General features: G+C 41.3%; 1 protein-coding gene across 1 annotated transcript in view; it reads left to right on the forward strand.

The window, feature by feature from the left end:
- The first annotated feature begins 855 nt into the window (after nucleotides 1–855).
- The window catches only part of GALNT11 (polypeptide N-acetylgalactosaminyltransferase 11), a 41,847-nt gene continuing 17,278 nt past the window's right edge, over nucleotides 856–25,424 (forward strand). Inside the window, exons 1-5 of the mRNA XM_085227003.1 lie at nucleotides 856–980; nucleotides 15,652–15,984; nucleotides 19,222–19,345; nucleotides 20,712–20,878; nucleotides 23,237–23,362. Of these exons, the coding sequence (XP_085083129.1) occupies nucleotides 15,690–15,984; nucleotides 19,222–19,345; nucleotides 20,712–20,878; nucleotides 23,237–23,362 (712 nt within the window). The 5' untranslated portion in view covers nucleotides 856–980; nucleotides 15,652–15,689. The remainder of the gene's footprint in view (nucleotides 981–15,651; nucleotides 15,985–19,221; nucleotides 19,346–20,711; nucleotides 20,879–23,236; nucleotides 23,363–25,424) is intronic.

A 25,424-nucleotide genomic window follows, 5' to 3' on the forward strand; every position in this document is an offset into this window, starting at 1 on the left:
CCTCTCCTGTGAAGGCAGGCTGAGGGAGCTGGGCTTGTTTAGTCTGGAGAATAGAAGACTGCGAAAAGATCTCATTGCAGCCTTCCAGTATTTTAAAAGGGGATTGTAAAAAGAAGGGAAATGAACTTTTTACTCGGGTAGATAGTGATAGGAGAAGGGAAAATGGTTTTAAGCTCGAGGAGGGAAGGTTTAGATTGGATATCAGGAGGAAGTTCTTCACAGAGAGTGTGGTGAGGTGCTGGAACAGGCTGCCCAGAGAGGTTGTGGATGCTCCATTCCTGGAGGTGCTCAGGAAAAGGTTTTTGGGGGCCCTGGGCAGCCTGCTCTAGTATTAAATCTGGAGGTTGGTGGACCTGCCTGTGGCAGGGGGTCAGAACTTGATGACCCTTGAGGTCCCTTCCAACCCAAGCCATTCTGTTATTCTATGATTCCCAGTCTCTGACCAGATGTGCAGAGCTTTGGGCTGCACAGACTGAAGGCTGCACCTCCACCCCCAAAACCCCTCTGTGCTTCACTGCTCAGCGACAGAATCACAGAATGTCTCGAGTTGGATGGGACCCAAAGGGGCTGAGTCCAACTCCCGGTTCCGCACAGGACCAACTAAACCTGTCTCAGAGCGGTGTCCCAACGCACCGTGAGCTGCGGCACTCGGGGCTGTGCCCGCTGCCCTGAGCAGCCTGTTCCATGCCCACCGTCCTCTGGGTCACAACCTTTCCCTCACCCCCAGCTGCTCCTCCCCTCATAACTCTAGCCCAGACTGGAACAACAGTACAACCCCACATTCCGCCAGACGACCGCCCGCCATCTTCTCGGCCCCCTAGCCCCGCCCGTCATGGCGGCCGCGCCCCAGCGTGTCACATGGCAAGGGCGGCCGGGGAGGGAGAAGGAGGAGAAAAAGGAGGAGCAGAAGGAGGGGTTACGTGGAGCCGGCGCTGCCGAGGGCGCGGGGTGGTGTGAGGGGCCATGCTGCCGCCGCCGCGGTGAGTGCGGGGGAGGTGGCGGTTCTGAACCGCGTGGGACGGGGGCGGCGGGGTGAGCCGGGCAGGGCGCTTAACCCGACCGGCGGGGACGGGGCTGGGGGCTGCGCTGCGCCGGATGGATGGCGGTGTAGTTTTGTTGTTGTTCCTGTGCTTTTCGGTGCATACGTTGTACTATCGAGGCTCCCTTTCCCCCCGCGCAAATGCGAGCTGTGTTACGTGGCTTGACTCCAGCCCTTCTAGTGAGGTCTCGTGGCATTCTCCTTCCTTTTTGCGTATTGAGCTTAGAAAGGAGGCTGCGGTTGGAGGGAGTGACAGCAAACGACCCGCTTTGGGAGGCAGAAGAAGCCGCTGTCCCTTGGTTGTGCGAGGATGGGGCTCAGCAGCTCGGGCTGCGCTGGATCCTGGCCCTGCCGCGCCGTCAGAAGCCCGGGCTGCTGCCTCCGCCTGTACAGGTGTGCTGAGCCCGGCTGCGGGAGGCCCGGCAACACCCCTGCTGTAACCAGGTATAAAGCAGCCCCTGCTCTTGGGGAGAGAAAAGAAAAGATCTCGTGACCTGGCTTTGATACTGCCCTGTCGATAATCTGTGCTTTATCCCTGTTTGGAGAGTTGCTTTCTGCTTGAAGGCTTGGTAAAATCTCCTAATTCCAGTACAGCAATTATAGCAGGATCATCAGCACTGCACTAATAAGCTTGTTCTCTCTAGAACATGCATTTTAGCTAAGGTCAAATCCGTCTTCTCCTTGCTTAGAATCTGCAGCCTGTAAGAAACATGAGATATTTTGAGTACTTTCTGACCTAGCATCTGTGGTTTCTTTTTCTTTTATGGATCTCATCTGAATAGAGATGCTCCCAAGTATCTCTGGGTAGATTAAGCCAATCTGTGTGCTCAGGGAAGGACGGTAGCAATCCACCCAGCAGTGTCTCTGCTACCTGCAGCTGTGAGGAAATCCAGCTGGGATCCCTAGACCTGGTTTTAGAGTAGCGCAAAGGACCAGGTGTTTCCAGATAAGAGGCTTTTGATTAGCACGTGATTGGCCTCCCCTGGTAAAACTGTCTCTGCGGCACTGCATGCCTTCTGCATAAGCTTTGACTCATCCCTGGGTAAGATAAGCTCCTGTGGAGTTTTAGGAGCTCTTCTGCAGCAGGGAGGGAAAGTAATAGCTCTGCAGCTCTAGTGAGCCCTCATCTCTCAGCCTCGCAAGGGGAAGCCAGCAGGCTGCCTGGCCTGTTGTCAGTTAAGAGATTCTCGGGGCATATCCCAGTGCTTCTACTTTCTAAACACTTTGCTTTGGAGGACTCAAATTGATACTCTGTTATGCAAGGAAAGGAGTTCCTGATAAGTTACTGTGTGTCAGAACACAGAATGAGTGGATGTCATCATCCTCCTAGTGATGTAAAATAATAGAAAGTATGATGTGTGTTTCAAGACTTCTGGAAGGATGGAAGCCCCCAAACAGCATGGCAAGGGAAATAAAGGTGAATGATGAGTATGTAGAAAGCAATTGCTAGTGAAATAACAGTTTTAATGGCAGACAGAGAGTGTGTGTAGAGCAGGGCAAGCTGTGCATCAAATGGATGGGAAGACGAGGAGTATATGAGCAGATGTTTAAAATAAGGAATTTGGATCTTCGAGCAAGAGAATAGCTTACAGCAGGGGCAAAAAGAATAAAGGAAGGATTGGTCTTACTGAAGTTACCTTAAGATTGTGTGAAGGATTGCAGCTGTCAGGGTGTTTGGCAGCTGTGTGTTGATTACAGAAGCAGGAAAGTAAGGGGGAGACTTCCAACTGAAGAGACAAGGTCAAATTTGGGGGTTGGACCGAGTGACCTTCTGAGTTCTTTCCAACCTCGACTGTTCTGTGACTGTAGAATTTTGAAGAGTAGGAAAAGGTCATAATTCTATTCTGTGGCAGTTCAGCTTATGGACTTCCTAAGCTGATCCATCTCTCTGGCTAGGCAGCACCGGTATCACTAAATTTAAGTAATGATTTATTTTGGAGAGATTGCTGCTTTATGTTTCTGTCTGTTAAAGAGCAAAAATATGGTCATACTCTTCAAGTACAAAAGTTGCTGGGTTTTTTTTTCTCTCAAAAAAGCATTACAAAGATAAAGTCTGTTTCAATCCTTGTTAAAACAAGAAATGCAAATACTCTTTCTTATATATTCTTATATAAGGCTCCAAAACATATGGTGGCTTATGGAGATAAAATGCATCTGCTGTTGCAGCTACTATGTTAATGTATGCTATCAGTACAAAGTCTTTGGCTGTTAAAGTGGTGCTTAGCAGCATGAGAAAATGCATTTGTTTGGCTCGTTTTGTGTAAAAGTTAATAGTGTCTTCCATGTCTTTCAGCTGTGCTCCAGCATGCTTCTGGAGTGAGTTAGTATTGTCTAATAATTAGTGTAAATACTTTGAACACTGTGAACGCTGTAACAAAGTGGGGAAATTAGGAAGCTGCTGATACTCAGCCCTTTCTTTTGCAGTCTAGGGATTTTCTGCAATCAGATAGTTTGCATGTTTGAAGCTGGAATACAGTGCTCGGGGGTGAAGCAACTTTTCTGTTGTTTATACAAGCCTGGATTAGAGATTTCTAGCAAGTTCAAATTTTGTACTGAAAGCTATGTGCGTGAGCAAGGAATAGCTGTGCAGGCTCTAGGTGTTGCTTGCAGGTAGGTACTTGGATGCCTCTACCCAGCATAGGGCAGGTGAGCTGCTGTGGTTTTATTTCTTTATAGCTGTACACAATCCTGTATTTCTGATTTGCCGTGATTCATGAGCAATACCTTATTGGCTCTGCTGCAGTGGCATGCGTGCTCTGATCCCTCTGCCATAGAGCAAGCCACTGAACAGAAAGGACTTCTCTTACTGTGTGAGAGGGAAGGAGTACACAGAGAAATGTTGCAGAGCTGCTAATGTGAGGTAGCTTACCTGCAGTAAATTCCAATGTCATTCCTGTGACTTTCACTGAGACACAGCACCATTTAAGATGTCTAATTTTAAAAGGACAGACTTGCAGAGGCATGCAAGAAATAAGATACCTAGTAAGTGATGGCTACGTGCCATGCTGATTTAAACATAATGAATGTTAAGAGTGTATTCAGAGGTGGTCTATTAGTTTATATAAAGTTGTTAAAGAATTATCTGGCTAAATGGCTTAGATTTTCTTGTGCAGACAAGGATTAAATTAGATGTTGTAAACCTCAGAGGTAGCCTGAACTAAGAGAGATACTTTTCCAGGAAGAATAGAATTTTATCCCATTTTGATACACAACCCCTTATGAATAATTCTTTGTAGGTATTTTGACTATTTTGCTAGTTCCTTTAGTATAGCACTGAGAGCAGACAACTTTACGGGCTCTGCTGATACCTCTTGTGTATGTGTTAGGCAGTTTGCTTTCTAGAAGTGCATTCCTTACTTTCCTGTTTCTTGGAATACCTAGACTTTGTCAGTTGGCATCTTATCTCTTGCATCAGGAGACACTGAGACTCATCGCTTGTGAAGCCAGGAGTCTGAGTTCTGGGTTATGTGCTGAATGTTTGTGCTATCAGTGTACTGGAAGTTGGCTCCTAGTGAAGTGGGAAAATGTGCTGTTGATCCTGTTGCAACATCCATGGTTTCAACATCATAATCGTGAGAATGTTTTCACATTAAAAACATTGGCAATAGTTAAGTAGAATGAAAGTGGCTAATGGGGGATGGAGAAGTGCTCCACACTTCTCTCAAAGGAGGTTCTTTGGAAGAGTAGTAAGTGTATCTGTAACATCATGTAGAAGAAATAAAGGACGATCTATTTTTTTAGTTTAACTTGTAGAAGTTTCCTTTCCATACAGCATGAAATCTCTTTGCAAATGATTTATCACTTTAACAGTTAAAGTCCACTTTTGTTTCAGAATCATGCCAATACAAGGTCTGTTTGCTGATGTATTTGAAAAAACCCTACTCTCTTGTCAAATTCAATATTTAGCAGTGTAAGTTTTAGTTTAGATGCGTGTTTTCATTGACTCCATCCATAGATACAGTTGTAGCAGCAATGGTAGGTGACTCTTAACTGTATTTTGTTAAGAAGAGGAAAAACAGCGCCTGTGCAAGAGTTCAGTATAATTCATAAATTGGCTTGGAAGAGCTCTTGCTCTTCCACTCAAAGTTTCACTTGTTACTTGTATTATTTCTGCCTGTTGTGGCCTTGAAACCTTTGATGTATTTGCTTTAATGTGGCATTCAGGTTTAAAAAGTGACTATTGAGACAATAAATTTCTGAGGATTTCATCAAAATCCATAGCAGAGAACATCAGCCAGAACATCCCTTGGCTTTGTATACCTTAATGTGTGGTTTCCTGGCTCGCTCCATGAGCTGATGAGTTGGTTTGTATCCTTGGGCTTCCTCTCCTATGTTGATGACTGGAGACATCAGTGAGAAAATGGGAGAAGTAGAGAGAAACTGGTATGTGGAAGTTACTGTAAAACGTCTGTTGTGAAAATAGATCCAAAACAAAAACGATGATGTGTTTTGTTTTTTTTTTGTCTTCTTGGGAAAGAGTTCCCTACCAGAAAACATGAAAGTCCCTTGTTATGCTGTTCCAGATGGCACAAATACTGTGGATTCTGTGCTAAAGCTTGAAATCAAAACTTAAGTGACCTTTGTTTCTGGACATGAGGAATGCAAATAGACACTGAGTTCAGTTAAACTGTACTTTTAATATTTCTTTCAGTTCTGTGATTTACCAATGGCCAACTGTGCAGAACTCACAATGTAATACGTTAAAGATCTTTCCAAGATCGTGCCATCCCTTAACAGCATGGAGAGCCCTAACAGGAATTAGGAAATCCTAGCAGTTGAGAATTAGTTAAATATTTTCCTATCTACCAGCTTTTGTGAGTTTAAACCATAGCTTGTTTTAACCTTGCTCATGTAACTACTAGATTTTGTTACAAATAATGTGTATGTGTTGTGGTATCAGGTATTTCAGCTCCATAAAGACGTTTGGTGCAGGGCTGGATTAGCTGCCATGCAAGGGCAGAATCACAGAATCACTCAGGTTGGAAAAGACCTCTAAGATCACGTTAGTCCTACTGTCAACCCATCCCCACCATGCCTGGTGACACAGTTCTGGAACATCTCCAGGGACGGTGATCCCAGCACCTCCCTGGGCAGATCCCAGAGCTGCAGCAGTAGGCATAGCCTCGAGTTGTTGTTTCATGGCAGCTTCTGGCATATAATTGTAAGTGAATATAGCGTGTGGGGTGCAAACATAGCACTTCTGTCATGTTTTTATGTAAGTTTCTGCGTATTCAAAAGGAAACATCTAGGAAAAGAGAACTGAATCAGCCTTGTGTGGTTTGTGGGGAAACAGACTTGGAGGTCTGTGAATGAGTCCTTGTAATCTAATGCTGGAGGGCAAGATGAAACCTAACCAGTCTCATTAAGTCAGCTTCACAGAGTTTCCAGTTCTGTAATATTAGGAAATAACTTAATTGCATCAGGTTTGCATTTTGTACAAGTTCAGGTATAGTATTTTGCAGAAATTCTGGTCTCAGATTGTAGATGTTTAAAATATTTTTTTTTGTATGCAGCTGTTGATTTCAGTACAGAATTCCCCACAAGGGGATGACTGCGTAGAGTGAACTGCACCGCTGGGATTTAAGGAAAGTCTTGTGCAGAATGCAGTGTCAGTGGTTACAGGCTTAAAACTGAGCCCATCAACCCCAGTTTTCACTGTCCCACTCCAAAGTACTTCCATGAGGTCTGTTCTATTGCCAGAAATCCTGCCAGCAATTCTGGTGGGAGAACTGTACAGTTTGCGTTTATTTTTTTTTTAGACTTGGAAAACTTTGTAAAAGGCTGGCAAAAAAAAAAAGGCACTTTTGATTAAAAAAAAAAAAAGACTCATTTGAACAGAAATCATACCTGCTAAAGTTTATTAAGAATGTGGAAATCTTATACAGATACTAGTGGTTTGAATAATGAGCTGTAAAGGAGCTTTTAGAATTGAGATTTGCATGCAAGCTTAATGATGGCTTTCTCTAACATGATGAGATGCAGTCTATTGGTGTTGTAATGGAAGATTCCTTAGAAAGACGTTGATTATGCTTCTTAGCGGCAGTAAGGTGATTGCTGCCAAACATATGCATTGTGCATCACGTTTTAAGAACAAAACTAACAGTTCTTTGGAGGCTGTATGTGCAGTCAGATGAGGTGTATAGCCTCCCGGAGTTCGTGTCCTAAAGCCCATCCACGTTAGCCTGTTGTCATAGTGAAGCCTGTGTTTGTTGCCCTGCTCACAGCAATGACTTGGAAGCAGTTCTCAGCAATCAAGTGTTAAGTTTCAGGCTCAGCATTTTATTGTGTACAGGGAATGAAGACACCAACTGGGTTTGACTGTTACTGCAGTTGGTGTGTTTTCACTGTGTAACCTTGCACTGCGTCTTTAGTGCTGACTCTTCTGGAAGAGGTGGGTGCTTTTCTATTCAGCTGTTTTTGCAGAAGTATTTCTCTAATTGTTTTTCATGCATTTGTATTTTTATTCCTGTTCTTGTGAGCTCTGTGGGCATAATATGCAAGGGGCAGGTAGATAGATTTGAGATGCTGAGAAAAGGCACTAAGCAGCTTACTTAGGCATAGCTGACCTTGTAAGCTCTACTGCTGTTTGTATACAGCACTGAGGATCTTTCAGCTAATATTTAGATCTTTAATGGGAGAGAGGTGCATTAAAGAAATTGTCAGTATTGTTTTTAACCCTGCTTTTTTTTTTTAAGTTGTATATAAGAAGGAAGAACTGCATTGCAAAATGCAGGCACCTTTCCTTGGAGGCAGTACATAAATGTCTGGGATTCCTTAAAAGCTGGATTTGCAGATGAAAAGCAAATCTCACTGTTTCAGTTTGAAGAAAGCACCTATTAGCAAATAAAAGGGAGAAGGTATTTTTAGGGCTCCATGAATGGCATGGTATATGTTTATATGCCAGGTGGCTGGGAGTAACATCCAGCAGAGCAGCCCTGTAGTGCAGCACACTTGCTAGAGATCCCTCTAATTCCATGCAATTGTCCTTTGGGCAACAAGGAGCTTTAATGGGAGAGGGGAGGCAAAGGGCATTGTAGCAGAACAAAACTGACTGTTGTATGGCACTTAGTTACTCAGTACTGGGCACTGGGATTTTCTTCAGTTCATGTTTCTAAGTCCAAATGTACTTGCTGACTGTAATCACTAACTGGGCTGCTATGTTAATTATTTTGATGCACTGTTGTGCCACTGGTTGCAACCAAACCCGGTAGATTGTTAATGAGAGAGCCAGAATTTTATGAAACTTCATTCCAAACTTTGAACTGCTTTTTGCTTGAAAATTGTGTCCTCAAATGTCTATTTTGAAGCATTCCCTTTCCTTGGAGGGGGAGAAATATGTAGGGAGAAATGTATTCCTTGTCAATAAGGGGGGGGGGGAAAGTCTAGCTGAAGTGAAAGGTATTAAATTTTAAAGCATCTTCCTCAGAAAGGAAACATCTGAAATGGAGGTGGCTAAAGACAGAACTTGCAGTTGAGAAGTTCCAAAAAGCTTGATAACCAAAGCTACATCCCTAGAGGAGGTATTCAATATTTAGCCTACAGATTTAAAGACAGTAGCATGCGACATTTAGGCATCTGTGGTTAACATCCAAAACCTGAAATACAAATCAGTGCTTGTATATTGCAGGCAAACCATTTGACAGTGGTAAGATAGTGAAGAGTGGGAACACGCAGCCGTAAAGATAAACTGCAAATATTTTTATAAAACAGTGTTCTTCCAACTCGCAAACTCACAGCACAGTTGTTTAGGTTTTCAGCAGCTCATGCAGCTATTCTCTCTATGCATCTTTCTTTCATTATAAAGGATAATGAATGTTATTGGTATTTTAAGACTTTCTTTTTCTGTTAAGTGTTGATCAAAACTTGTATTCATTCCAGCAGGATTTATTTTAGATGGTGTGACGTGGATCTCTATAGCTGTGCTGAAATGACTAAACTTGGATCCTAAAGCTTCTAAAGTTGCATTTAGAAGTGATTTACAGTGGATCGTTAAAAATAGATCTCTGTATGTCATCTCTTAAAATGAGTGGGAGTAATGATGTTATACAGGAGGACAGCTTGTGGCCCATAGTGTATTTCTCTGACAGTTGCTGGAGCTAGATTAGTCTGGCTTTAGCTCTTCTGCTCTCCCACGTGCTGTAACAAAGAGCACAGCCCTCTTTGGGTGGTCCCTGAACCTGCAGATAGGAGCAGGCTGCTGTCAAGACCATCCTGGGTCCTTTCCAGCTGCCCCCAGCCAGGGAGCTCCTCAGAATCACCAGGGTTGGAAGGGACCTCAAGGATCGTGAATCTCCAACCCCCTGCCACAGGCACGTCCACCAACCTCCCTATTTAATGCTAGACCAGGCTGCCCAGGGCCCCATCCAACCTGGCCTTGAACACCTCTAGGGATGGGCATCCACAACCTCTCTGGGCAGCTGTTCCAGCACCTCATCACACTCTCTGTAAAAAACTTAACTTCTGTCCTGATGTGAAGCTATTCATGCTAATACTTCTTAGGAAGCGCAATATTGGTAGCCATTGCACTGGAACCAAGAAATATATGAAGAGTTAAGGCTATTAAAAGAGGAAAAACTGCTTTTGTCAGTAGTGTTACTTCTTGGCTTTTCCTTCCCAAAATAAAGTTTAAAAGGAAGGAATTGCGAAAGCCCACACAGGTATTTATCCAACTACTCTGTAGAAAGATAAAAATAACCTCAATTATGTTTTACTAGAATGGTCCTTAAAACTAGAATACTCCTCTAAAATATGAAGATTATCATAGAATTGCAGGGGTTGAAAGGGACCTTGAGATCATCATATCAATCTCCCTTGCAGAAGCAGGTACCCTACAACAGATTACACAGGTAGGCATGCAGATGGGTCTTGAGTATCTCTATGGGAGGCTCCGCAAACTCTCTGGGCAACCTGTTCCAGTGCTCTATCACCCTCACTGTAAAAAAATTCTTCCTCATGTTGCTGTAGAACTTCCTATGTCAAGCTTTATGCCTTCCTAGCCTTCAGATGTGTCAGCCAATCCTTACAGCTTTGTATCATCAGCAAACATGCTGATGATGGACTCTATCCCTTCATCCAGGTTGTTGATAAAGATATTGAACAAGACTGGACCCAGAACTGACCCCTGGGGTACACCACTAGTTAGAGGCCTCCAACTAGACTCTATGCCACTGACGACAACCCTCTGAGCTCTGCCAGTCATCAAGTTCTCAACCCACCTCACTGTCCACTCATCTATCCCACATTTTCTAAGTTTCATAACAAGGATGTTGTGGGAGATGGTGTCTGACACCTCACTGAAGTCGAAGTGCACGACACCTTCTGCTCTCCCCCATCTGCCCAGCCAGCAGTGATATCACAGGAGGCTATCAGTTGATCAAGAATGATTTCTCCTTGGTGAATCCATGTTGACTACTCCTGATAACCTTCTCTTCCAATTGCTTGGAGATGGTATCCAAGTTGTTGCACCACCTTTTCAGGGATGGGGAGTGAGGCTGACTGGCCTGTAATGTATCTTTTATACATATCATCTACATTATATATGTATAATTATATGTATCCACACAGACTTGCAGAAGGAAATCTGGGTAGTATGAATGTCCCTTTTCTTTTTTTTTTTTTTTAAAGTAAGGCTGTTCTTGGAAAAACTTCAAGCAGAGTTGAAGGATTTCTCAAATAATTCTGACTGCTGTTTCAAAAATCTTGAGGTTAATCTGATCCTCTGTTTGACCTCTGACAAACATGAGTTTTGGCATGGCTGTGAAACATCTAGTCATACGGTGTGTTTACTAAGTTGCTGAGGTTAATCCAAGCAGATGTGGTGTTTAAGCTGTGGCTGCTAGAGATCCTGTAGCTACTTTTTCTCTATTAGCCAAAATATTGTGAAATATGGTTGGCATTTTCTTCATTAGAAATGTAGAAGGCTCACACATTGGGCCACTGTTAGAGCTGCACAGGTTCCTAACAGCAAATTCTTCCAGGCTGCCTGGGGAAACAGAGTGCATCAGTGTTGGACAAATTGTTAAACAAATGTAAATGTTTGGAGTTGCGTGTGTGAAGTGAGTTTTGTGATGGTGCTGTCAGGAACCTACATGAAGTCAGAGCAACGTGGAAAACAGTGCTGTGCAGTGATCAGTGCAGCTGGAGTCTGGCAGGTAGGCTCCTGGAGCTTTTGGTCTCTGCTATTGGTTGACTTTCAGAGAGTTTTACTAAGTTACTTATAACTTTTATACTTGGAGAAAAAAATTAATAGTTGACTACATCTGCAAGGAAGTGAGATATCTTCAGTGGAATTTGTCAGGATTAGAGAGGAATACTTTGCTCTTGGTGTTTCTGGCATTATGTCGTGCAAACTCAGATCTTCCTGAGGCTTTGTCAAAGTGAGAAAACCATCAGGCAATAAATACGGCAGTCAGAATAGAGAGGGAGAAGGGAGAGTCTGAAAGTCAGGATATCTGGTTAGAAATATACGGAATGCTGTGGATTGCTATATAGATATATTTTGAGGAGATACTGGGGGCAGCTTCTAAAAAAAGTGCATTTTTCTCCTTCTCAATCACTCCATTTGCCTCCAGAACGGACCATAACTTCCTGATATAGGAGATGCTGCCACTTCCAACGATTTGTGTTTGTCTGGGTTATGGATTCTGTTAATCTGTTCTCACTGCTTTCTGAAGTATCCCAATGCAAGCAGCTGTAAACCCCATGTATTGCTAGGATGCTGTGTGTGTTAACAAGGGCTTGTAAAATATTTCAGGATGTGATCATAGGTCTATTTATTATTTGTTGTGAAAGCTCCTGTGTTACTGAGAGGAATTGTCTTCTGGTCATTTTGTAGCTTGACTCGCTACATTTGTTTTTTGGAGAAGAGAATTGTTTGAGGTATTTTGGAAACTCTCTTTTGACAGCTGTGTTGCTTTTCAGAGATGGAGGGGTGAAATGCTCTAAACCCCTCAAGTGTAGTCTGAGTTATCTGTGAGGTGCTGTATTATCATGAAAGCATAGAACCACCAAAGTTGGAAAAGACCTCCAAATCATCCAGTCCAAACATCCACCTTCCACCAATATTTCCTCACTAACCCATGTCCCTTAGTACAGCATCAGAATATTTTTTTGAACACCTCCAGGGATGGTGACTCCACCACCTCCCTGGACAGCCCATTCCACCACCTGCCCACTCTTCCAGAGAAGAAATTTTTCCTAATATCCATCCTGAATCTCCCCTGGCACAACTTGAGGCCATTCCTCTAGTCCTATTGCTAGTTATGTGGTAGAGAAAGAGAGAGACTGATTCATAATACGTATGATGAAGTGTTGCTCGTTATGTTTAAACTGTAGTTTTGGGGGTAACAACTTTTGCTTGCTTTTGATTTAATAGAAAGCACAGAATTGTAGGGATTGCAAGGACCTCTGCAGAGCATCTGGTCCAGCCCTCTGCCTAAGCAGATTCCCTACAGTAACTAAGTTGCAGAAGTAGTTTATATCTTTACTATTCAAATTGCAATTTAATGGTGGCTGAATTGAATGTTACTGTATTATTACATAAATAAAATGAGAAAAGTATTCTGGTGAGCATGTAGACAAGGAGAAGGCCAAGGGAAAGATGGAGGCCTGTGTGACAGTTATCCCTGTGACTACTTTTTCTCTTCTCTCTGGAGCACCTCAGAGCAGTTATTTTGGCCATGGTATTTTGAAACAAGTGAAGCTTGGCTTGTTGAGGAAGGCAGGGATGTATTGATGCAATTGTATGCATATGAGCGTAGGGCTGGAGAGGGTCTCCTGGCTCCTCAGGGCAGGACCCATGCAGAACCTGGTGTATAGTGCTTGAAAAGTTAGTAGAATTGGTTGAAATCCACAGGAAGCCAGTTGTGTAAATGCTCATGTGTTGGTAAATAAGGTAAACTACTCAACCCTGATTTTTCTTTTGCAGACAGTGTTTGTTTTTTTCCAATCTGCCTGCAAAGCTGAGTCTCTAACAGAACACTTGGAACTTAGAGGAAATAAATAATGGCTTTGTATTTTCCTGCCAAATGTATTACCAAATGTCTTGGTTGAATAGCAAGCTACTGAAAGGGCCTCATTTCTGCATTGTGGAGGTTCTGTCACTTATTTTAAATGCAATTTTTCAACCTTTGTGTCCTTTCACAAAGCTGCAAAACAGCAGAGAGGGGGAAATGAAAGTGAAGCAGTTCTGCCCTGGGAAGGAACATGTGGAATAATATCACGCTTAGGTTTGTGCTGCTTATAGTTGTAAGAGCAATCTGGCAGGTCTCCAAGTGTGACTTTCAGACTGGTCAGAGGGCTTTCTGGAGATGGAAGGGATGGACGGTGGTCTCTTCACTCTGATCATTCATTTATCCCTTTCTTTTTCATTTGAATGTCTGATCTTGGGCACAGCGAACTTTGTCTGGATTTGGTTCAGTAGCAGCACAGACTCTGAGCTGCAAAATGGATCAGAGAAGGTGAGGAGAAGCTTGTTCCATCATGAATTCTGCTGTGTCCTGTATTCCTACTGTTATCTGGGGTAGCAAGGGTGAGATCCAGTTATCCTGTCCAAACCTCAGTGTGGATATACCCTTACATAGCTCTGAAATGAAAAGGTTGTTTCTGCTGCAGGAATTGCTATCTTATTCAAACAGCTCTGTTCCACAGCATAAGTACATGTGTCAGAATGTGGGATTGTACATCTGTGTTACCATAGCAAATGGAAAAACAACTCCTGCAGGTTTTGTGGAGCAGAATTAGGCTTGGACAAGTCTTGCAGCAGATGACCTTCTTGTGGCTGTGCTAGAAAAAGCTGGCAAGTACCCAGATCTTCGAGGATAAGCATTAGTTGTCTGCAGACTGTCTGGCAAGAAGAGTAACTGTGATGCAAGGATACAGCTGTGTATGTAATCTTGCTTCTTTGCAACTCCAGTGCTTTTTCAGAGCCTGAATTTGCTTTATTGTATGGTAACTGACCACTGTGAGTGCAGGCAATAAGATACTGGAGTCTGGTGATCTGCATCTCTCTAGCTGCTAAACCCATCCTGTTAGCTAGAATGAGGTTTTTTTTGGAATCATTTATGCCCCAGAGCATTTGTTGCCTGACTAATTTCATGGCCTTCTGGTTAAGCAGTGAGATTTGTGTGTGGCAGTGTTAGAGCCTGTTTCACAGAGCATGCAATTTGTCTGCATGCACGGAATCAGTATGAGATTTAAACCCTGTTTAAGACCTTTTTAAGCTCCTTGGGTTTAACTGTTGCATAGATTTTTTTGCCTTATAGAAGTGAGGGAGTTTGACTTGGTAAGAATAACAGGTAAATTGTTTTTGAGGAGGCTTTCTGCTTTATTCTGCATTGTGGAAATGTTTTCTTTAGAATAGAGAGAATGACTTGCTGCAGTCTGTAAAAGTGGAGTTTGAATTTTTGGATGTAAGTCACTTTAGGACTCAGAATTACACTGCCAAAGTGAGTGGGATCTTTATAGATTTCTTTGGGATCATAATGCATTCTACCTCTGTTTAGCAGTTTTCCATAATAAGAAGGGAATATTCTGTTTGTGCTCGTAACTGTTGTTGAGGTTTGTTCTTTGCCAGCCTCATGTGAGGGCTTCCCTTAGTTTCCAACTTTTTGAGAAGCCTGAGAAATACATTAGCATAAACTCCTGACCCCATCCCCAGAACTTTGTTTTCTTAATACGAATGTTTTACTAATTAAATAGGTGGCTAAATGTTTTCTTGACTTATTGCTACTATGCTAATAATTCACTGTGTTTAGATAATGATGAGAGAATTCTCTTTGAGGGTTTTCGGTTTCTGAAGTTTGGGAACCAAGCCTTGTTTAGACAGGAGAGACTCCAAACAGTTTACCTGATTCTCCAGGGCTGTAAGTAAAACTTACTTTATCACCAGTTTCACATGCTTCATTCCAGGGGTTTGCTTACTTGAGTAATTGCCAATAGACTTTGGGCAAGTGGTGTTAGTGGTGGGATGCCTGCAGGCTGGTTTGCTTCCTTTCAGTTTCAGGTGGGCATCTCCAGGGAGGATGGAATCTATTCCAGAGCCTGCAGATGCCTTTAGGGAGCCAGTGGATTTCCTTGGAGGTTTTTATTCTTTTGCTATTCTCTCTCTTGTTTCTGGAGAGAGTCTGTAAATGTCATTATGTCACTGTCTTGGTACTATGTCTTAGCTACGTAGCACTCTGATTTCTGAGATGCTCATGATGGTTGGTGTTCTTAAATTTGGAATGAAATTCAATTTGGAACTGAAAGCAAGAACAAATTTTTTGTATCTGGTATGTACTTAAATACTGATTTGGTTAAATAAATGTAGGCAGATGAAGAACGTACTGTGGTGGAAAAAAAAGATAATTACGTAACTGCTCTGGGTAATTGCTTTTCCTTATGTGCTATGTGTCACTTGGCTGCTAGTGATTGTTTGCTTCATGTTTTAAAGCAGTAGTGGCCACACATGTTGATCAACTGTAGTTGTGAAGAGGCATTTCATTCTTAAAGTCTGCTGATAGTGTTACAAAAATATTTAATGGAAGAGTAATGGCTAGAATGAACTTCATTAATGTATAAACCTAAGGAGTTCGCAGGCAGTACTCTCAAAATACGTTTTTATTCTCTTTCAGGTAATTGAGAATGGGTCCTCAACGATGCTGAGTGTACAATGGGAAGTGTCACGCTTCGCTATTTCTGTTATGGGTGCCTTTTCACATCGGTGACCTGGACACTTCTGCTCTTTGTTTATTTCAACCTCAGTGAAGAGAACCAATCCTTCAAGAATGTGCCCGTCAAAGGGCTAGAACCTCAGAAGCCATTTCCAAAAAAATTCTACCCCCGTTTCACTCGGGGGCCAGTTAATATACCTGAATTGCAACAGAAAGAGAGTAAGTTTAGAAATCCTGTTGGAAATCATGTCCAGGACCCAGTAAAGGGAGAGGGAGACTTCTCTCCTGAAATGGGTGAGTGTTTCTTAGTATGGGTGACAAAAGAATAGAAATAGAAAATGAAAACTGTCTGTTTATTCACAGGATTTCAGGGTAAAACTGTGTAATAAGGTAGTTTTGGTGTTAAATGTAGGTGGTACAAGTGGCTCTCTTAATTAGGAATTATTTGAAATTTACTCTGTATAATCCAAAATATACTATTTCTAACAGTTATAATTCTGCTGTGTAAGTGTTAACAGGGAGGGGATTACAACAAGATGTCTACCCTTGATGTGGTTCTTTATTTTTTTTTTAGAAGATTCAGTGTATATGTCTTTCATGTCTTGCTTCTGTATTGATTAGGCTCAAATACATGAACTTTTATTAACCACATTACGCAGCAGTTAAAAGTAGCTTGATAGCAATAGATAATGAAGAAGAGCATTGATATGGAAAATATTTTTGGAGTGTGAAATAGCCTAAAAAATATGTGGGATGGACAAAATTACAGTGTAAGATTGAGATGATGGTCAAATCCTGCTTATTTTGTACCAACAAAAATCTGTATGTTTCAGTGGAACATATTTCATCAATGAGATTAGGTTTGTGTACACTAAAGTGCTTTGTGTACTGAACTGCTTACAGCTTAGTGTTTTCTGCTGTATTTAAATATGCATTGGCTATTAGCCAACTTGCTTTAAGTCTAGAGGTACTTACTGAGTGTTATAATATCTACTGCTTTTTGGGAATTGTGTCATAGTACCTTCCATAGTCTGGAGCTTAATACTTATATCCAACCAAACTCTTTTATTATTACTGTTTCATTAGCTGTAAAAGTCTGTAGGCCTTTAACAAACTTGCATGATAGACTTGTGCACGTATGTAGAAAAACACCTTCCAAAACAGAAATGCCAATTTGCATTGCCTTGTGGCATTACAAATATTTATCAATTCATTGCAAAAGCCAGGAGAGCCAAGTGAGGTGAAAGCCAGTCCAGAGGTGGCCATTTCTTTCCAACTATTCAGTGCTGGCCAGGAAAGAAATTGGAGCTTTTCAACTGAGAAGTCCCTTGATCTTCAAACAGAGTGACTAGTTTGGTTGGTGAAAGCCAAGGGGATTTAATTTACGGTGCCAGGATAAGCTCTACATGAATAATGAGGAGACAGCTGGCTCTCTGTTTGAATTAGATCAGGTGCTGCAGGAAGGGGCTTCGTGCCTCTCTGGGGTAGGGCAATGATAAATATGCAAAGCAAAAAAAAATAAAAAAAGAAACCAACAACGAAAGGATTGGCATGGGTGCCTTTTCATGCCAAAAGGCAAAAACACTGATCTGGTAATCTGTTTTTTCTTTGCAAACTTATGAATTCCACATAACACTGCTGAAGTCAATCCTGAGCTGATGTTTCCATTGCGAATCTTCTTTTCCAAGGACTTGTATCTGCTGTTTGGACTGAAACGTTTCAGGTCTTTTGCAGATGTTTTGGATGTTGTTCTTCATGAGGATGTTTTAAAAATTATTAGCATTTCTTCTAAGAAGATCAGAATCAAGTAGCTGGTGGTTGTGTATTGGTGGGCTGTAGAACAAAATATTAGCGTGTGTTTCTTAAGCTCATGCGTCGTATAAAGGGAATGTTTTAAGTTGACCCAGTGACACTGTGTTACTGTGGTGTATGCAGAAATGATTGAGCTGCCTACCTAAGCTCACAAGCTGGAAACATTTCTCTGAAACTGCATGTAATTCAAAGAAAGGCCAACTTACACTTTTAGGCCACTGGTGCTAGAAGAGAGGCACTGCTACTCTGACCAGACCTCATTCCTGCTCTCTGTACAATTGTCAGAGCATCAACACATCATAGAATTTCTTGAGTTGGAAGGGATTCCTAAAGGTCATCTTGTCGTTTCTCCAGCCCCTGCAATCAACAGGGAGACCTACAGCTAGATCAGGTTGCTCAGAGCCCCATCGAGGCTGACTTTCAGTGTCTCCAGGGACGGTGCACCCACCACCTCTCTGGGCCACCTAATCCAGTGCTTTACTATCCTTACTGTTTAAGGAATTGTCTTTGCTGTAGTCAGGACTAAAGGCGCCAGAGTGAGAATTGTAAGAGATGGGAATCTGGATGTCTGGATGCAGATTTTCCTCTAGAAGGTGGTCTTGCTATACCAATAGATAGACTTTGTGCTGAAAGAGCTGTGATGCAGCTGTGCTCTGAAGGCCATCCTTGTTCTTAAGCTTGAAACTTTATTTCTTTGCATTCCTTATGCTCTTTATTCTGTTTTCTAATCCACTGCATTTTCCCTGCATTTGAGTTCAGTTGGCTTTTCCACAGCTGTCAAAAACTCAATGTGAGGAATGAGAAGAGTCTGGGAGGTTTGATTTTTTTATTCTGCTTTAGAGAGAAGGCAAATGAGTGAGAGAGTGAGAGATTGCTGTCAAAAACAACTGTAAGGAAGATGATGGTGTTGTGCTCTTACCACTTTCTTCTACTTTTATTTTTTGTGTAGAAGATTCATTGAAACACCATAATAGTTTGCTTTTCTTCACCCTGGTGAGCATTTGGCTCAGTGAGAGAGGAACCCTGGCACTGAATCAAGGCAGGCATGATGGCATTTGGGATTTCACCTTGGCCTTTGGCAGTGTACTTATTTATACTAACAATTGCTGCCTCTGCTGTGCACAGCAACAGCTGATGCTTCTGCTAAAATAATCAGCAAAGGAACAGCTAGCTTTATTGCTGTTTTACTTGTTGTCAGTGTCTCAAGTGAGAAATAAGAAGTTGCCGATTCTATCATAGCTATTTTTGTTACTGCAGGCACAAGAGGACCATGTGGAATTGGAGCTGTTTTTGTGAGGACTTTTTTCCCACTGTAACTATTTTTTTTCCTTTCAAAAATCCCCCTTCTAGACCTGGACAGGTGCTGATTCATTGTGTGAGCAGTCTTTCCTGTCTTTGATGTTTGTTTGGCAGTGCTGGGATTAAGAGGCCATTTCAGAAAAGGGAATGTGTCTGTTAAGGCAATAAATACAACAAAGCCATCAGTTTGGAGGAAGATTTTGTGTTGTTGTAGCTACACAGACTGCTCAAAAGCACTACTTATCTGAGGGGTAACAAAAACAGTTGAGCAAAAATACATTCCACAAAACCAGAGAGTAAAGGAATTTCTGAAGAGCATGGTTGGTTTTGAGGAAAGTTAAAGTACACTTCTCAATCCTTGATCATTTCCAGTGGATACTTTTAATTCTTTTAACTGATGTTGGTGTGTTCCTTCTGCAGGAATGATTTTTAATGAAGAAGATCAGGAAGTCCGAGACTTGGGCTATCAGAAGCATGCTTTCAATATGCTCATCAGTAACCGGCTGGGATATCACAGGGAGGTACCTGATACAAGAGATGCAAAGTATGTATGGTTATTCAAACATGTATCATACTTATTTAATTTCTGTGAGCTGTTTTCCTAGCTGTGCTCTCAGTTACTTCAAGTATGGTACAATACTTTTTTTTTTTAGCTTTATTTTTGATGCTACAAGTACTGTAATGGTCAGAAGAGATGCTACAATTGTCTTTGGTACCTTTGAAAACTTGGATATTAAATGTTCAGGTGCCCAAGTGGATGAGTGTTCTGTGGAGAAGATGCTTTCAACTTATGTAGTGCTCAATGTTTGTTGCAAGCCCGTAGAGGATAAGTTAGATGAGAAGAGCTTTCTACTTCTGAATTTGTTTGGTATCTGCATGGTACTGCTGGATACTGCGCTTTACTATAAAGCAGAATGTTTCTTTAATCCATACAGTGCATATGGAAAAAATCATCACAGTAACAACATGATAAGAAAAAACCCACTGAATTGAAAAAATAAATAAACCTGCTTCTGTTTTTCTAGTGGTTGCTGTGGTGTGGGTCAAGGTAATGAATCGTACTTGCTGAAATCCCTCCCGAGAGCTGAATTCATTCCAAGTCAGTGAAGGCTGCTTTTGTATACCACTGTTTCCATTTATGGTTTTCCTTATTTTTATTGGATTCTCTCATGCTTGGCATCTTCAAATGGCATTAATCTGTGATACTGTAGCCTACTGGAGGTTTATAGATAAAATTTGAAAATAAGTAGAATGAACTTCTGCTTTGAGTGAGATTCAGTGAGGAACTTAAGATGCCTAATCTAGTTATCTGCATGTTAGTCAGTTGTCTCTACTGTTATTACATTTAGCAGAGATCCAGTCAATGTAGTTAATGGAGCATACAGAGCTCTTCAGCTAACAAAATGCACTTCTCTGCCTCAGGGTGAGCTGAATGCTGTCTTGACTTCACTGACAGTATTGACCAGATTTGAGTGTCTTCATCTGCAGGCTGAATTCCAGTGTTTGGTTGTCTAAACAAGTATTTAGCACTATTGGAGATACTCTGCAATATCCAACCAACTCTCCAGTGGCTGGGCAATAGATGTATTTGTCATATTTGCCATTCTTGTACATACCTGAGCCAGCTTAGAGTGCTAGGCAGCATTTTGATAGCTGCAATAAGCCTTTAGTATTTACTCTTATGTCTTAAGGATCTGTAATTCTCCTTCCTTCTACAATCCATCATATTTTGTCTTCTATCAAGTAGCAGTGCTAATTGTAAGTTTGCATTTATGTGGAGAGTAACTTACTGTGCTTAATCCTGTAGATGTTAAATAACATGGATATAAGTAGTCTACGACATTCAAAGAATGACAACAGCCCTTTGGAGATCCCAGATAACAAAATAAGTACTATATTTCTGTTTGCAGGTGTAGAGAGAAATCCTACCCTTCCGATCTGCCATTTGCCAGTGTTATCATCTGTTTCTACAACGAAGCACTTTCTGCCCTGCTTCGCACGGTGCACAGTGTCCTGGATCGCACCCCTGCACACCTTCTTCATGAAATTATTTTGGTGGATGACAACAGTGAACTGGGTGAGAACCTTTTGGAAATATTTCAGTCAGAGCTTGCACTTCTCAGCTTTCCTGTATCTTCCTGTGCTTCACTGACTATCAGACTGAATGTAGAATCTGTATGTGAAACTAGTTGTTACTGCTGTCTATACCTGAAAAGTCCTAGCCCCTACAGATGCAAGATATTCCATTATGTCCAGAATGATATCCACTTTGACATTTTCCTGATGTGCCATTTTCCTGATGATCTTTGCATTATATGGATTTCAACATTCAGAAACTGATTTTGAAGCTAATAATGAGGGGTGTCCAGGCTACTCAAGTGTTCAGAGCAGATCACACTCTCAGCAAATTTCTTGGGCCGATCCTGCCTGTGAATGCTTCTGAAAGGCATTGAATGCACAAAGTCCCTGCTGAGGTCTCACAAATAAGTGGATATGGCACTATGGAAACAACGCGTTGTTTTTTTTAATACTTGCTTGGTATTTCAGGATGATGGAGTGCTGGGATCAGAGCTCAGCCTTTGCTGGAAGGGTTCTGCATGGCTCTTGCACAGCCTCTTGTGGCCACCCTAGGGGTAGCTGTTGCTGGCTCTTTGTGGAGCAGCCATTTCCACCAGTGCTGTTCCATGCCACAGAGGGGAAGACCTTGCAGAACTGCATTACACTTGAAAGATTGGTGTCCCAGCGTTTTTCTCTTACACAAAGCAAAAAGCAAAGACAGATGTAATCCAGTGGTTTGGTATCTCAAATGTTGTATGCCAGTTGAGGAATGTGTTGATCCAGCAGGACTTGTGAGTAGGATTGTGCAAGTTGCCTGCCTCTGTATAAGTCCAAAATTTCATGCATTTTTAAAGTGATTTTTAGGCTCTTCTTTAGTACATGGAAACCAAAATATGAGGTAAAGAAAGGTCCTAAATTAAGGTCTCACTTGCTCTGTGAGACTGAGATGCATCTCTTTTAGAATTAAGTTCTCTTGTTGTGCAGCTATTTTCTGTCTGTGAGGTCAGATCAAATGTTAATACATGGACAAAAGAGATCAAACATGCTTATCCTTGCTGATAAATATGCATAATGTTTAAAAACTCTTGTCCTTTTGTTCTTTGGAAGCAGTAAGCACTCTTTGCTACAAGTCTCTTGTGCAAATTGTTGTTTTCAAGTTTAATAGCCTTCATATTCAAATCTATGCTTACATCAAAACCCTTTCTTTGGAATATGGTAATGCATTTGGTTAATGCCTGTGTTTAGGCAGTAATGCTATCACTCTTCTGGCCCGTTACCTAATTCAAAGACCAAATTAGTTTCTAAGCATTGAAGTGTTATTCTTGCCTTTCTGGCTGTAAATGAGTATGTTTTGCAGCTAAAGATGGGAGAAGATGCTATTTTTAGAGAACTACTTTTCTTATCGATGAAACAACCAATATAACACCAATGCATGCAGTATGAGGAGCAAGCAAGTCCCTGAACTACTACAACAATGGGATATGTGAATCCTGTGTCTGATGTGCCATGATGGAGTGTTCTAGGCCATTCAGAAGGGACAGGCAAAGCAGGGTGTTTATATACTTCAGTGAACTTTGCTCTCTTTTAAAAGCATGTGCTTGTCAACGATGCTCTTGATCATAAAATTATCTGAGTTGGAAGGGACCCCACGATGACATTCAGGGGTCCCTGCAATGAACAGGGACACCGACAGCTCAATCAGGTGCTCAAAAGCTGATGCAGCCTGACACTGAATGTCACCAGGGATGAGGAATCTGCTACCTCTCTGGACAACCAATTCTAGTGCTTCACAACCCTTACTGTAAAAAAAACAAACAGCTTTCCCTATATCCAATCTAAATCTCAGCTCTTTTAATTTGAAATGTTTCCCCTTCTATCACTAAGTGAAGTAGTCACTTTGAATGATTATTTTGAATTTCAGAAAAGTAACTACCTGTGAGGGGTGACTGTAATTCTGTTTACCTGCTGTTGAGTCAGAAGGTACAAATGATGAAAGGTGTTATTGTGCTTTTCAAGTGTCAGTATTTGTTTTAGTATGTGGAACATAATTTAAATCACTTTGCGTGAGTGAAAGGGCTTTCATTACTCTTACTGTTTTTGACAGTCTGCATTAAGAATTTAGGAAGAGAAATGTTATCTCCTCATACAATGATCTTAAACTTATTTTTTAGCAGTGGTAATTCCTTTTAGCATTGAATCTGTTCTTTCCCATTAACTTGAATGATACTGTAGTAAAGGCTTTGCAAAACGATAGCAATCCAATCTTTATTCAAGAAACTGCAGCTTAATGTTTAGCCCCGATTTGAACATCCTGGGGCTTGAAGCAAAACTCTCCCAAAGCATCCATCCCGTTGTTGATCTTGTATTCTCCTTCCAGCTGACTTGAAGAAAGACTTGGTTGAATATGTTAAAACTCAGCTTCCTAAAACAACAAAATTAGTAAGGAATGAGAAGCGGGAAGGCTTGATTCGAGGAAGGATGATTGGAGCCTCTCATGCTACAGGTATGCTTTCTTGCTTCTCCTTTCTTTGCATACTCCGACCTTATTTTGGTTGAGTCTTTTCTTTCTGTGATGTAGCTTTTTCAGATGCTGAGTGTTGGACATGCAGTTGCTTTACCCCACTGCAAAGGTGTCTATTATGCCAATTTCTAAGCTGCACAACTTAAGCTGGGGGGAGGGAAAGATTTGGTTGACATTATTTCAGGAGTAAAGTGTTATTAAAAATAGTTTCAGCATGTCAGTGACTCTGTTAAACTACATTACAACAGCTATATGAAGTCTGTTGGTTGATACCTGTATGATGGTGATTGGAGACCTTAACTAATGTTACCTTAACTAATATTAAATGTTTGCATGATGATATTGACAGTGTTCTACAGAAAGTCTTCTGTATTTCCTCCTACTTTTGCTGAATTACTCCTCACCTGAGGTTTTTATTACTCTCCTAATGACTTAATTAGAAGGAAACAAGAAAGATTCGTTTCTTGTTTCAATGAAAGTGTTAAAAGTAGATGTAATAAAGCCACTGTTTTTATGATTTGTAATTAACTTCAGGAAATTTCTGCTGTGTAAGAGGGGAGTAGACTTTTTTCCAAATCACTCAAACAATGACTTGGCAAATCTGGAAGCAGATTTTAATCTTTTTACTCTTGTCTAAGTATTGATTTGTTTTCTTTCTTCCTTCCTGTATAAATTCATTTTTAATAAGTGAGTAATAAAAATGAGTTGATTATTTAGAATGGATCAGTGAAATAGTAAGGTAAAAAGAATGCTTGACTTGATTTAGTAAGGCAGTGAATAACTTACCTTATTCTTGATTGAAAGGTCTGTGTTTGAGGAATGCCTCCCTCTGCCCTGGATATTGAGTTCTCAAAGTATTCTCAGCATGTTTTGTGGGGAATTATTGCCCCAAAATGACAATCTGCTTTCTTACCACAAACTGAGAGGTGCCTTCTGATTCACCATTTAACTGTAATGATTCTCACAGAAGCATTTCTGTTGTTGTAGTGAGTGTTAGTTGGGATAAACTGTATCTGGTATGTATATTTATGTATACTGTGCCATTTACCTTAATATACTTCCTTGTTAAACCTTTGTTGCATGAGGAAGAATAGGTGACTTACTCAAATAATTTTGATTGGTGGGTAAAATATTTTAATTGTTGTCTACTCATTAGCATAGTAATGGCATAATCCAGAGAGAAAATTGTGCTTACGTCTTGTAAACTGTGCTTGGACCCACTTGTGTTAGTATAATTTTAAGTCATTTTACTGCTCTTCTGAGTTTCTGGAGTCTGCTTTTCCCCTCAGTCAAAAATTGCCTGTTGTTAATAGAGACACACAGACATAACTTGTCTAAGTGGTTTTTTAAAGCTCTTTTCCATTTTTTCCACATTATGTAAATTTAATGTTATTTTAACGTTATGCAGTTGAAGTTCAGATGATTTCTTAGACTAGCTGAACCTTTCAGGAGCCAAATGATCCTCTCTGACCACAGCAGGTAATCTGATAGACCTGACAGGACTGAAGTGTTGGTTGGTCCCATACTGCTGGGTCTGGCTGTGCCACATCAGGGCATTTGCTCTCCTTTTCAAATGGTCTGGATCCACAATAACTAAAGCTAGTGAAATGTAGAGATTTTCTGCATTACTTTATATTCAGGAATTGAAGTGCTGTGATCTGTGTCTTGAATAAACGCAGATTAATTTGTCAGAATGGCTCTGCTTAAAACTCACAGATCTTAGCTACAGCAGTCAGTGCTGAAGTGTGACATGAAGGAAGCTTAAGGTGATTACAGTCAATGGACAAAAGCAGCTTTGTCACAAGGATAGTTCATCCAACCCAGTAGCTGTCATCTTTGTCTCTGTAGTCTTGTTCGTGCGTGGAAGGTGCTCCTCTTCAGAACAAGTCTATCTCCAGTCTCTGAGAGTTCTGATGTTTCTTTTACAGTACAGCAGTTCTGCTTCGTCTGAGTGTGATATCTGATGCCCATTTTAAGCAGTTCATAATGTGTGAGTAGCCAGGATCTACCTTCTGCCTTAGTGACTGAGTTAGTCCCAGTGCTG

The sequence above is a fragment of the Meleagris gallopavo genome, chromosome 6 (genome assembly GCF_905368555.1).
Source record: "Meleagris gallopavo chromosome 6, MGAL_WU_HG_1.1, whole genome shotgun sequence".
In the NCBI taxonomy this organism is placed as follows: Eukaryota; Metazoa; Chordata; class Aves; order Galliformes; family Phasianidae; genus Meleagris; species Meleagris gallopavo.